At 42.4% G+C, this 14585-nt stretch overlaps 1 protein-coding gene across 1 annotated transcript in view; it reads left to right on the top strand.

Annotated features, from left to right (window-relative positions):
* The window catches only part of b4galnt4a (beta-1,4-N-acetyl-galactosaminyl transferase 4a), a 258847-nt gene that overhangs the window by 70303 nt on the left and 173959 nt on the right, over positions 1-14585 (top strand). Inside the window, exon 2 of the mRNA XM_033967912.2 lies at positions 668-780. Coding sequence (XP_033823803.1) covers positions 668-780 — 113 coding nt within the window. The remainder of the gene's footprint in view (positions 1-667; positions 781-14585) is intronic.

Raw genomic sequence — 14585 nt, 5'->3', positions numbered from 1 at the left:
TTGTTTATTTCAGTGCGTGAACATCCTGACAAATCAACATAAAACCCAGAATACACATTATAAACTAATTTTAATTCCCAAAAGGACAGAAATGTGTCTTTTTTTTTCACTTGGAAGCCGATATCGCCCATATGTGCTTCCACACACATCTTTCTAATGAGAAGATTTCATTCTGAGTGAGTAGTCCCTTAACTGTCATCACAGTTCTGTAAAACTCCCATAATCCATCTGTGGTGTGGCAGCATCCTAACGGCTTCACTTCTCTTTTACACCTCTCTTTCCATTTCTACATCTCTCTTCTTTCCACTTTTATGTCCCGTGTTTTTTCATAAACCCTCGGGACTCGGTTTCACGCTCCGCCCTCGTCTTTCTTCAATTTTCCAATTACATTTGTCCCTGTTAATCTACATTTTCTGGGAGGTTTTATCAGGATTGAAAGCGACTGATACCGACGCTGGCGAGTTACTGCTGACCACGGCGATGCTAATGAAGATACAGTGAATGACAGCGGATTAGGCCGATAGCGATCAGCGTGACAATGGCGTTATGAATGAAGATGGTTATCACGAGCCTAATAGCTGCGATGTTGACAAAGACGTATTTGATAACGGTGGTAACGCTTGGCTGGTTTCTGAGCTCCTCCTTTTGTTTTTCCTCCTCGCCGCAGATGGAGAGAGGCAGACGGAAGGGACCGACGCCAGCCGCAAGAGGGACACGCGCTCGTCGGCCGGACACCACAAGAGCGAAGACGCCAGCGACAGCCGGGAGGACGAGGGAGCGGTGAGTCCAGACGTGTTACGCAAGGTGTTTGTTTTGAGCCGATACCGTATCCGATATTCTTCATGCTGTTGTGGCTAGTAATATCGGTATCGGTGAATATCGGTTGAGGTTTTACAGTGATGATTTGGAAATGTATTTAGTTTACAGAATACAAAATACTTTTACGTGGTGTTGCTTTTAAATGAACGCTTTGGGGTCCCACTGGAGGCGCTGGATGAAGTGTCTGGGGTGAGGGAAGTGTGGGAGTCTTGGATAAGTGGAAGAAAATGGATGGAGTAAAAAACATAGTATAAAATTCCTAACAGCTTTGTTTTTGTGACTGTTATGTTTTAATTTTGGTCTAATTAGAGGGAAAATCACATGTGCAGAGAAAGAGCTGAGGTTTGTCTCATTAAAACTGTGGAGCTCAAAGTCAGAACTGTACAAGGAAGTACTGGTGTGTAGTACTTTTATTTAAGAAAGTAATTATTCGGAGTACCACCAAGTAACTGTACAGAATACAGCTTAAACCAGGACTAAACCAGGGCTAAACCAGGGCTAAACCAGGGCTAAACCAGGGCTAAACCAGGGCTAAACCAGGGCTAAAGAAGGACTAAACCAGGACTAAAGAAGGACTAAACCAGGGCTAAATCAGGGCTAAACCAGGGCTAAACCAGGACTAAACCAGGACTAAAGAAGGACTAAACCAGGGCTAAACCAGGACTAAACCAGGACTAAAGAAGGACTAAACCAGGGCTAAATCAGGGCTAAACCAGGGCTAAACCAGGACTAAACCAGGACTAAAGAAGGACTAAACCAGGGCTAAACCAGGACTAAACCAGGACTAAAGAAGGACTAAACCAGGGCTAAACCAGGGCTAAACCAGGATTGAAACAGGACTAAAACAGGGCTAAACTAGGACTAAACCAGGACTAAACCAGGACTAAAGAAAGACTAAACCAGGACTAAACCAGGACTAAAGAAGGACTAAACCAGGACTAAAGAAGGACTAAAGAAGGACTAAAGAAGGACTAAAGAAGGACTAAAGAAGGACTAAACCAGGGCTAAACAAGGACTAAACAAGGACTAAACCAGGGCTAAACCAGGGCTAAACAAGGACTAAACAAGGACTAAACAAGGACTAAACCAGGGCTAAACCAGGACTAAAGAAGGACTAAAGAAAGACTAAAGAAAGACTAAAGAAGGACTAAACCAGGGCTAAACCAGGGCTAAACAAGGACTAAACCAGGACTAAACCAGGACTAAACCAGGACTAAACCAGGACTAAACCAGGGCTAAACCAGGACTAAACCAGGACTAAACCAGGACTAAACCAGGACCAAACCAGGGCTAAACCAGGACTGACTTTGAGTTGTGGTATTGTGATTTTAATGTCTTTCTTATTCCATAAACACTTTGAATTACGTCGCATATGAATTGCGCTGTACAAATAAACTTGCCTTATACTAAATTAATATTCCTAATATATATTTTCATTACATCTATTCAGTTCCTTCTCTTCACTGAGCCTTTAAAATCCACAGCAAGGACCAAATTTGTGATAAATTATAGTAAATTTACAAATTAACTTGTCCCTATTGTAAAATAATAACAAAATGTCATTAACTGAGATATAAATTCATATTTTTGCTCATTTTTCTGTTCAAAAAGACACATTTGAAGCACCGAGGACAAGATTTCGGCAAAGTTTCAGTATGATATCTGTGAAAATACTCAAATATCCCCGATAATCGATAAACCATCCCTGATTTATATAAAATCTACCTAAAACTTACAAAATGAATACGTTAAAAGCTCCAGTGTGTGCAGCTCCAAAGACTGAGAGCGTCATTTGTTCAGTTAGAGTCGAAAATGACATTTAAACTCCATTTTACCAAAACTTTGTAGCTGTGGCGGCGGGTGAAGTGATGGAATGGGCTCTTTTTGTTCACTCTGTTGTACCAAAACCTCTCACAATGTTGAATATAAGCATCAATAATAAGACTTAAGGGGCCATTATGGTCAAAACTTTCTCACTGTGAAAATTACACGGTGGCGTAGGAGGCAGTTTAGATTTCTATTCAAACTCGTTCAATCCGCGCTGCACCCGGTATGCTAATTTCACCGCAATTATTAAATGCCCTCTTTTCTAGAAATATGTAAATTCATTTTTGCAGCACATAGGAGCGACTATCCCAGGGACATCTCAAGGATTCATGAAGACTGCACTTCACTTTGTGCCAGTCGTTTCCTCAGTTCAGTTGTTGAAATGGTAAAAGAGACTGTAGTGTGCTCAAATATTCAAATTCAAGTACGGCTTTGAGTTAATACTTTTTTTTTTTTTATCTGAAGAACAGCGAATTGTTCAGAATTGTTGGTAGACAAGGCAAGGCAAGTTTATTTGTATAGCACCAAGTAATAAAGACGTTAAAATCACAATACAAATAAATGAAAATATGAATAATCGTCATGAAATTAACACTAAAAGAGAAAAGTCAGTCACAGCAGAAAAACAGAACAGTTTGAGTCTGGATTTGAACATCGTCAAAGTCGAGGTCTGTCTCATATCTTCAGGAAGAAAACTGCACAAAACTCAAACACTAACACCCCGTGTTTAGTCCTGGTTCAGTCCTGGTTTAGTCCTGGTTTAGTCCTGGTTTAGTCCCAGTTTCGTCCCGGTTTCGTCCAGGGTTAGTCCTGGTTTAGTCCTGGTTTAACCCTGTTTCAGTCCTGGTTTAGTCCATGTTTAGACCTGGTTCAGTCCTGGTTTAGCCCTGGTTTAGTCCTGGTTTAGTCCCAGTTTCGTCCAGGTTAGTCCCGGTTAGTCCTCCTTTAATCCTGGTTTTGTCCCAGTTTTGTCCTGCTTTAGTCCCGGTTCAGTCCCGGTTTAGTCTTTGTTTAGCTCTGGTTCGGTCCTGGTTTAGTCCTGGTTTAGTCCTGACTTAGTCCTTGTTTAGCCCTGATTCAGTTCTGGTTCAGTCCTGGTTCAATCCTGGTTCGGTCGTAGTTTAGTCCTGATTTCGTCCTGGACACATGTGTGAAGTACTTCCTGGTTCTGGTCTGGATGTTCTGCAGGTGGACAGTTCACGAGCCAGATCTGTGGAGTTTCGTGCACACAGATTTGTAAAACTTTCAACTATTATTTATTTATTTATTCGTCGAGAATTATCTGTGTTTTTTTATTCACACACCGATACTCTGCTCACCATTGAATCAGAATGTCATTGTGAGTCCTGTTATGTCACGAAATCCAAACATCACTGAGGGACGAGAAGTGAATCGGTCTAAACATCATTCGTCACGCAGCAGAATTCGGTGCATTTCACACGTCTGTGGCTGCAGGAGACAAAGCACAAACTGAATTACCATCACACACCACTGCAGACGTCGACCAACAAAGGACGTCAGACTAAAACCAGGCGATGATGTATCTTCCATAAAACGCAGCCGTCTTCCAAATCGATTTAAAGGGAAGGCTTTAGGATGTGTGCTCGCAGCGATAAGCGTCACGAGGGTTAGACGGCAGGAGCTTTCCACAGAACCTCCTCTAAGTTTAAACCTGCCTGATGGTGTTAGTGCTCTGCTTCTGCAACACTTAAACGGAAAGCGGCTCTCGGGATGAGTCAGTCTCGGGTTTTGAAGCTCAAATACTCGACTGCGCGGTAAGCAATCTTCCTGAAGTGACTAAACTGTGCCAGAAAGTTTACGGGCTTGATGCATTAACAGCATTAGTTTGTCATTTGTTCCATAAAGAAGCAGTGATGCGTTTGGTTCGGTGTGGATGAGCTTCAGTTTCAGGTTGTGTGGAGGAAACGTCTGTGACATGAAGGTTTTCAGTGTTTAAAGGTCTGTATTTATGCAAAAGTGACTCGTGTGTTAGACGAGTTAGGCGCTGTGACGTCCTCAAAAACATAGAGTCCTGGTTTAGTCCTGGTTTGGTCCCAATTTAGTCCCAATTTAGCCCCGGTTTAGTCCCAATTTAGTCTTGGTTCAGTCCTGGTTTAGTCCTGGTTTAGCCCTGACTTAGTCCTGATTTAGTCCTGGTTTAGTCCCGGTTTACTCCCAATTTAGTCCCAATTTAGCCCCGGTTTAGCCCTGGTTTAGTCCCAATTTAGTCTTGGTTCAGTCCTGGTTTAGTCCTTGTTAAGTCCTGGTTTAGTCCCAATTTAGTCCCAATTTAGTCCCAATTTAGCCCCGGTTTAGCCCTGGTTTAGTCCATGTTTAGACCTGGTTTAATCCTGGTTTAGTCCTGGTTTAGTCTTGGATTAGTCCTGGTTCAGTCCTGGTTTAGTCCCAGTTTAGTCCTGCATTAGCCCTGGTTTAGTTCTGGTTTAGTTCTGGTTTAGTTCTGGTTTAGCCCTGGTTTAGTCCTGGTTTAGTCCTGGTTTAATCCCGGTTCAGTCCTGATTTAGTCCATGTTTAGTCCTGGTTTTACAGATCAGAGAATAGTATAATCCCGCTCCTTTAATCCCGCCGTAGTTCTCTGTTGACGGCTCTAAACTCTATAGGGAAGTTTAAGGGCCACTTGTCTCGTAAATGAGCGGTGATAGTCCGCGCTAATGATCATCGTTAGCATTAAGTGTGTTTATACTCAGCGTGTAAACATTTTAAATTATACCAATTAAAGTGTACAGGAGTTAGAATTGCTTTGCTGTGCGTGGCGCTTATGGGGATTTACGATGCGTTGGCTGCGAGAGGCCGCTCTATTGTATTTGTATTAACAACGCTCGCGGTTTCCTGTGAGAGACTGCGGACGTTCGCCGTTATACCTTTAAGCTTCATCTCTACGACCGCAGCTTCCTCATCTATAATTCACACGGCCGTTTACCAGAGCGTCGCAGTGACAGCGTTTTGACCCCGGGAGCGCTGTAGTGTTTTGTGTTTTGTGTTTTGTGTTTCGTCGTCTCTTGATTTTCTCTGAGGAAATTCGAAAGAGATGTAATTGACACTTGGGTGAAGGAGTCGGAGCGGTTTGAAAATGTCAGTGTCAAAGGTCAGGGCTGCGTGTGTCTGTAGGGGTCAGACTCAAAGCGGAGTGATGGCGGTTTCACTGACGTATGCGCCGTGAGCGATTATGGTCGAGCGCTTCGTTTTATTACAGGTGATGGATTTAGAAGCTGTATCGCCGTGTTATCTGTGAAAAAAGTGGGTTTATTAGAAGAAAACGGCGCTGTACGACGTGGATCTATAAGGGACTACGGCAAAAACTCCCAGAATGCCTCACCTGCTGCTTGTTCATCATTGATACTTGTTTCTGTGTTGACTCTGCACAACTGACAAGAAGCACTTGGTCTAAAACATACAGAAAGTCCTGGATTAGTCCTGGATTAGTCCTGGATTAGTCCTGGTTTAGTCCTGGTTTAGTCCTGGATTAGTCCTGGATTAGTCCTGGATTAGTCCTGGTTTAGTCCTGGTTTAGTCCTGATTTAGCCCTGGTTTAGTCCTGGTTTAGTTCTGGTTTATTCCTGACTTAGTCCTGACTTAGTCCTGACTTAGTCCTGGTTTAGCCCTGGTTTTGTCCCGGTTTTGTCCCGGTTTAGTCCTGGTTTAGTCCTGGTTTAGTCCCGGTTTAGTCCCGGTTTAGTCCCGGTTTAGTCCTGGTTCAGTCCTGGTTTAGTCTTTGTTTAGTCCTGGTTTAGTCCTGGTTCAGTCCTGGTTTAGTCTTTGTTTAGTCCTGGTTTTGTCCTGGTTTAGCCCTGGTTTAGTCCTGGTTTAGCCCTGGTTTAGTCCTGACTTAGTCCTGGTTTAGTCCTGGTTTACTCCTTCTTTAGTCCTGATTTATCCCTGGTTTAGTCCTGGTTTTGTCCTGTTTTAGTCCTGTTTTAGTCCTGGTTCAGTCCTGGTTCAGTCCTGGTTTAGTCCTGATTTATCCCTGGTTTTGTCCTGGTTTAGTCCTGGTTTAGTCCTGGTTTAGTCTTTGTTTAGTCCTGGTTTTGTCCTGGTTTAGCCCTGGTTTAGTCCTGACTTAGTCCTGGTTTAGTCCTGGTTTACTCCTTCTTTAGTCCTGGTTCAGTCCTGGTTTAGTCTTTGTTTAGTCCTGGTTTAGTCCTGGTTCAGTCCTGGTTCAGTCCTGGTTCAGTCCCAGTTTAGTCCTGGTTTTAGAGGACCAGACCGAGAGTTGTGTTTTTTATAATTCTTGCATGTCTGACTAACACTTTATGATTAGTCAGTCTCAAAATACAAATGCAAAACTCTCTGTTCCACCTTGTGATGTCATAAAGTGGTAGTTTTCAAGTTAACGGCTCCTAATAAAGAGGAAAAAGAAAAAGATAAACGAGAGAAGACGACTCATGTGCAGTGTCCAGCGTTTAACGAACACGACGGAGACAGAAACGTGAGACAAATTTCCTTGAAAATGAAAAAAACCTGTTTCGTTTCTCCCCGTGCTGCTGAGTTCTGCTGAAATCGCCGGACTCGCGCAAGACTCCTGTTACAATTTTATTATGATCCGTTTATTACTCGTCTGTGTAATCCCTCCGTCGTCCAGGTTTGATCCAGAACAAAAGAGCAATTCAATTCCGTCAACTGGACAAAAAGTTTCAGCGTTTCCTTTTATTAGAGTTTTATCGAGTCCTTTTATTACTTATTACTTTTATTACTGCGTCTACAGCCTCTACGTGCACCGTGAACATCAAACCCACTGACAGAAATGCTGAAAAACTCATCAATGTTTGTATAAATGGACGGAGCTAACCTGCTAGCATGTGCGTGTTGACTCCAATTCACTTTCTATTGAAAAACTGTCGCTTCTCTCTCTGTACCTGCTGCTGTCAGACTCGTCATTTTGGTCTTAAATTGTTCGTATTAACCCGCTCTGCACGATTCTGGGGGGTTTATTTCGCTACTGTCTCGTTAAATCAAGATATGAACATTAAAAACAGACAAATCAGGCGCGGTTGCTTCCTTTCGCGTTAGAATTCAACCTTTAGATTGCGTTTTTAGTCACCGTATGTCACTAGGAAACACAGTAGTTAGTAAAGGAACGTCGTCTGTGTGGGTGAGGAACAGGAAATACATTTATGGTTAATCCTTTTAAATACTCATCAATGTTTATATAAATGGACAGAGCTAACGTGCTAGCATGACTCCAATTCACTTTCTATTGAAAAACTGTCGCTTCTCTCTCTGTAACTGCTGCTCATTTTGGTCTTAAATTGTTCGTATTAACCCGCTCTGCACGATTCTGGGGGGTTTATTTCGCTACTGTCTCGTTAAATCAAGATATGAACATTAAAAACAGACAAATCAGGCGCGGTTGCTTCCTTTCGCGTTAGAATTCAACCTTTAGATTGCGTTTTTAGTCACCGAATGTCACGAGGAAACACAGTAGTTTGTAAAGGAACGTCGTCTGTGTGGGTGAGGAACAGGAAATACATTTATGGTTAATCCTTTAAATACTCATCAATGTTTATATAAATGGACAGAGCTAACGTGCTAGCATGTGCGTGTTGACTCCAATTCACTTTCTATTGAAAAACTCACTTCTCTCTTTGTAACTGCTGCTGTCAGACTCGTCATTTTGGTCTTAAATTGTTCGTATTAACCCGCTCTACACGATTCTGGGGGTTTTATTTCAATCAAATCAAGATATGAACATTAAAAACAGACAAATCAGGCGCGTTTGCTTCCGTTCGCGTTAGAATTCAACCTTTAGATTGCGTTTTTAGTCACCGTATGTCACTAGGAAACACAGTAGTTAGTAAAGGAACGTCGTCTGTGTGGGTGAGGAACAGGAAATACATTTATGGTCAATCCTCTGTGGTCTGAAGCTCCAGAGTCAGGTGACATTAGAGAAGATTTAATCAATTGACGGACGGAGAAAAAGGACTGAGGCGAAACGGAGAGAGGGACAAAAGGAAGCACATGATGATGGAAAGTACCAGTGAAAATAGTGGAGCTCGGCGACGGCGTTTGTGCAGGAAGTAATTACTCTGCTCTGCTGCTAACGGGATGATGAGCAGCCGATGTTTGCCTCTTTCTTTGCCCTAAATCAGTGCACTTTAAATACTTGACAGTGAGTGTCATCGCCCGCCATTACAGGGATCCTTTATGGCTCATTCATCTTTTGTTTGACAGATCCTCAATACGTCTGCCTCTGTCTGCGAGTTTAGGATTAATTCTGTGCTTATAAAGTGTCTTTAAATCTATTGTGTTAAATAACCTAATGGGATAATGGCCATTGGGTCGGCGTTCAATACCGCAAAGGTTTCAGCGCCGAGGGTGAGATCTTGAACGAGGCTAAATTTTCTTTAAAAGGAAAATGAGATGTTTTATTTGTCGTCATGGTCACGTTTTTATGCAGCGTTTTTCCAACTTTTAGGAACTTAAAACGCTTTAAATCAAGGAAACACTCACACATTCATACACCAGTGCACGCAGACGTTGGTGGTTAAGTCCAGTCCAATCGAGTTTTATTTATAAAGCACTTTAAAAACAACACAGTCGACCAAAGTGCTGTACACAGGTTAAAACACAAAAACAAAAAATGATAAATGTCAACTCTTTACACTGAGTTAAAAGCCAAGGTAAAAAAATGAGTTTTAAGAAGAGATTTAAAAACAGGAAGTGAGTCGTCCAGTCTAACATTCAGTGGAAGTGCAGAGTCCAGAGTCTTGGAGCAGCCACTGAAAAAGCCCGATCAGCCCTAAGTTTCCTTTTTTGGCTTAGGGACCACGAGGAGAACCCGACCTGCAGACCTGAGCGAGCGGGAGGGACAGATACAGAGGGGCCAGGCCATGCAGACGATTAAAAACAAATAGAAGAATCTTAAAATCAATGCGAAACTGAACAGGCCAATGGAGAGATTTGAGAATGGGAGTTATGTGATCACATTTCCAGTTAAACCAGTTAAAAGCCGAGCAGCAGTTTTCTGGACCAGCTGAAGACAGGACAGTAAGGTTTTGTTGAGACCTGAGTATAAGGCGTCGCAATAATCGAACCGTGTCGAGATAAAAGCGTGGATTAAAATTTCAAAATGATGTCGAGATAAACGTGATTTTACTTTGGCAACTCGCCTCAGCTGAAAAAAAACTGGTCTTTACAACCGCCTTAATTTGAGCATCAAGTTTCAAACTAGAGTCAAGCTTAACACGCAGGTTTGTGACAACAGGGTTTGTTGCCTAAGCGTCTTGCCCAAGGACACAGTGACAGTCTTTCTTAACGGAGTAAAATAAATATCGAAACAGAGACAAAGTACCGAAGGATTCAAACATTTGGACCAGACTTTGTGTCAAAAGGCATCTAAAAAAAGCACGCAACTCAGTCCGATACACATGAAACGTCTAATCCCTACGACGCACGAGGAGCAGCCTGACAGTAGAGGGTGCTCTCACGTATTTCAATGCTATGATATCATCTCAAACTTCTCAGATCCATCTATAATCAGGCAGCAAAGGGACTAAAAACAAAAAACCTTCATTATCGCCACTGTAATATCCCAAATGAATACAAAATGTTCAGTTACGACAGTTCAATTTTGTGCTCAAATCTAAGCTATTTATTCAAAATTATGAATAATGCGGCGCCATCTGCTTTGAAAAAACGTATTAAAGGTCCAAAAAGATCCTCGGCCTTTGCTCCGTCGCCTTTTCTTCTCAAAACCATCAGAAAATCACCTCCAGACTTGGAAACTGTCTGTAGATTTGAATCATTTGACCAGAAATTTGTACATTTCAGTTCATCAAATGTGTCACTTCAGTCTGATTCATTCGTTCTGTTTCTCTGTAAAAAAAAAAAAAAAAAACTGCACAGAATTTTTTGACGGAACAAGGGTTTATTTTTTAGATCAGAATAACAAAATATAAGACAAGCCATTTTGGTCAAAGGGTCAACGGGTCCTATGTGCTTCAGGAGGATGATGATGAAACGTTTGGACTGTTGCCATAGCGGTAAAACGATATCTTTTGAATGAGAAAAACACTTCAAAATAACACGTTTCGACATCGTTTTACCTGTCTGTGTGTCATCCCTCACTCGTCTAAGTCTGATCCGTGGTAAAAGACAAAACGTAGGACTGAAAACACCACGCCCCCTCCTCAGTTCAAATACACAATGACTTTTATACTGGTTTGGATTGTAGGAAACGTGCTGTATTGGACTTTTTGTTGTATTTTCCTGCTGATGTTAATGATGAACTGTTAGTTTTATTTATTTATTTATATATTTATTTGACAGGGACAATGCAATCTGACATAGTTACAACATGAACATTGCAGCTGATGTGATGCATATAGAGTTTATAGCCAGAGCTAATTCTCAACTCCCGTCCCTGGTTGGGCTTCTCCACAATTCACCAATATGCAAAGTATATTAAAACACCTGCCCCTTAAAATAGTTACATCAGTGCACAAATATACATCCAACACTCACACGTTCTCTCACTCACCAACTGTCATACTACTTATTTACAAGTGTGTACAGTTTTGACTCATTTTCAGCCAGTTCTTAACCCTAGAGGTGAACATTTTCAACTCAGAAATGTTTTTTTTTTATTTCAGTGGGCAGTGAGTTCCACAGTTTGCAGCTCTGATATGAAAAGGCGGACTGTCCAAAAGAGGTTCTGCGTCGTGGGATTTTACAGTTTCTTGTTTACGGCGCCTCTTGTCGCTCTGGTGCTGTTTAGTCTTGGTATAAATGTACTGAGTGATTCTGGGGCCAAGTTATGAATAAAACTTAAAACATAATTTAAGAAAACGTAAACTAGTAAAACTTTCAAAACTTAATAGATTATATTTTTTAAGGATGTGACGATGAAAACGGATTGGCTTTCGATCCATAGTGTTTTAATGTGTGTTCCCGTGTGAAGCAGCAGGAGATAAATCTGGTACAAATCATCTTTTCTTTTGTAACATTAATGAATTTGTGCACGGTCCCTGACAAATACAGAATATAGAAAGTATTTATTCGCGGTGGGTCGGTGGTTCTGAACGCTCCACCAGTAATGTTTATGTCGAGAGCAGGGTTCAAATCTCCAGCCTTCGAGAGGAGAGAAGACGGGATCAGAGGACAAACGCTCTACCGACTGAGCCACGTCCAGCAAACACTGTCACTGTAAATGTAAACACGACTGTTGGATCGGACAAATAGGGAGAATCAGAAGTTGTGCTACAATAACGGCCAAAAATATAAAATAAAGTAATGAAATAGTGAGGCACATGTCCAAATCTCGTCCTGATCTCATGTCTCGTCTCGACTTGTAGAAGCTGATGTTCGAGTTTTGTGTTTCTACAAACATTACTTCAACATAAAGAATCTTTTGTGTAGAAAATGACTCCGCCCCATGGATTGGATTATCTTGATGACAATAATTAGCTGCGTCTATAAAAGTCTTGGCCGTGTTTCATACAAAAAGTTAATGAACTTCTTGAAAGATTAATGTGCAAAGTTTTATTATCTTCAAAACAACAACTTTGACGTTTTGTTGTAGATTATACACTGGCTAAAAAAAAAAGGTCACACACGAATATTTGGTTGTTCCGCCTTTGATTCTAAACTTCTGCAACGTCACAGATTTATTTCCATCCAGTGTTGTGTTAATTTTTCACCTGTTGCATTGATGATGGTCGAGTCTGACGCTGCTCAAAGCTTCTCCAGCTCATCCCAAAGATTCTCAATGGGGTTAAGGTCTGGACTCTGTGGACGATCCATGTGTGAAAATGACGTCTCTCTCTTTCTGCTTCTCCCTCTCTCTGCTTCTCTTTCTCTCTGCCACCCTCTCTCTCCCTCTCTGCTTCTATTTTTCTCTCCCCCTCTCTCTCTTTCTGTGCATCTCTCTCTTTGTCTCTGTCTCTCTCTTTCTGCTTCTCTTTCTCGCTCTGCCTCCCTCTCCCTCTTTCTCTCTCTCTCTCTGTGCATGTCTCTCTCTGCCTCTCTTTCTCCCTCTCTCTGTCTCTCTTTCTGCTTCTCCCTCTCTCTGCTTCTCTTTCTCGCTCTGCCTCCCTCTCCCTCTCTCTCTGCCTCTGTTTCTCCCTCTCTCTGCTTTCTCTCTCTCTCCCTCCCCCTCTCTCTGTCTCTCTCCCTGCTTCTCTTTCTCTCTCCCTCTCAGCCTCCCTTTCTCTCCCTTCTTCTCCCTCTCTTTCTTTCTCTCTCTCTGTGTGCATGTCTCTCTCTGCCTGTTTCTCCCTCTCTCTGCTTTCTCTCTCTCTCCCTCCCCCTCTCCCCCTCTCTCTGTCGCTCTCTCTGCTTCTCTTCCTCTCTCCCCTCTCCCTCTCAGCCTCCCTTTCTCTCCCTTCTTCTCCCTCTCTCTCTGTCTCTCTCTCTGTTTTCCTGATCCACTCTTTCACAGTTTGATCCAGCTGAATCGTGACATTTTCATCTTGGAATATTCCCAAAAATCCATTGCTGTAATAACCTGGTCATTCAGTTTATTCCGGTGTCAGCTGACCTCATTCTGCTGAACCTCGACCGGACCAACTGCAGCAACACCAACATATTTGCTCAGTTAAATCCAGGTGTTGACTTTTTTTTTGTCCTGACTGTATAAATGCAGTGTGCTGTGAGTTTTGAAGGGGCCGATGGGGCAGATTGGCAGCCTCACTTCTGTAGATGTTCCCCAGGGCAGCTGTGGCTCTAAAAGTCGCTCACCAACACCGAGTATGAAGTAAATAAATAATGCACAAAACTGTAAAGCTTTGTAAACTTTGAGTGTTGGGAAAAGCCGCTATATATAAGACTAATACTCCGTTATGTTATTTTAATTCGTTTTGAGTCTTTTTTACTGCAAACTATAAACCCGATATTCAAATTTTTATACATTTGTAGTAAAATCATCTCTAAACTAAAGTGTATTTTTGAACACACTTTTCACACCAATTAGAGCACAGCTTGAGGCTAAGGCGAGCGGTTATTTACTGTCCCGTCTGCGCTCTCCTCTCTGTCCTCATCACTCTCGTCCAGGTCCCGGTGTCCTGTCCCATCCCCCATAAACTATCAGCGAGGCCATTGCGCGGTGGGGCAGCCATATTTACAGCCCCGTGAGCAATTGGAGGTTAACAATGAGGCCGAGCTGCTGTAGTTTATGGACTGCAGTAAAATTGCCATAATGATTAAAATCTCCTGCAAAGTAAAGACAAAGGTTCAGCCTCATCCCTCTGTCCAAAATAACTGCAGGACTACCCCGATCCCAATGACCTAATTTGTAAAGCATTACGCTGTTTAACCGGCCAATTACATGACTCTGTTTGGAATGTCTAAGAGGAGTCTGGGAGCGATGTGTCAGGAGGCGTCAAGGTGTGTTTTATAAAGCCCCGCCCCACAGTAATAGATCCAGTTTGTGAGGCAGCGTTGGATTTGTGTGGATTTGAATGGATCAGAGTTCAGACCTGTGAGTCGTTACAGAGCAGGTCGGTGTTAATCAGGGAGGTGGAAACTCATGTTGTTTTTGCTAAACTGTTATTTGAACCAAAAGTAGAGTTGAGTGATACACGCTGCCTGGTCCAAAAAAAAGAAAAAAAAAAAGTCAACACCTGGATTTAACTCAGCAAAAAGGTCCGAGCCTCCTGCAGTCGGTCAAGTCTAGGTTCAGCAACAGTCTGTGCTCAAAGGATGGGACAGGACAGTGGGGACAGGACAGTGGGGACAGGACACTGGGGACAGAAGGACACTGGGGACAGGACACTGGGGACAGGACACTGGGACCTGGACGAGAGTGATGAGGAGAGAGAGGAGAGCGCAGACGGGACAGTAAATAACCGCTCGCCTTAGCCTCAAGCTGTGCTCTAATTGGTGTGAAAAGTGTGTTCAAAAATACACTTTAGTTTAGAGATGATTTTACTACAAATGTATAAAAATTTGAATATCGGGTTTATAGTTTGCAGTAAAAAGGCTCA

This window comes from Periophthalmus magnuspinnatus, chromosome 6, assembly GCF_009829125.3.
Source record: "Periophthalmus magnuspinnatus isolate fPerMag1 chromosome 6, fPerMag1.2.pri, whole genome shotgun sequence".
Lineage (NCBI taxonomy): Eukaryota > Metazoa > Chordata > Actinopteri > Gobiiformes > Gobiidae > Periophthalmus > Periophthalmus magnuspinnatus.
The sequence above is the reverse complement of the archived record's forward strand: the minus strand, read 5'-3'. Positions and strand labels throughout refer to the sequence as shown.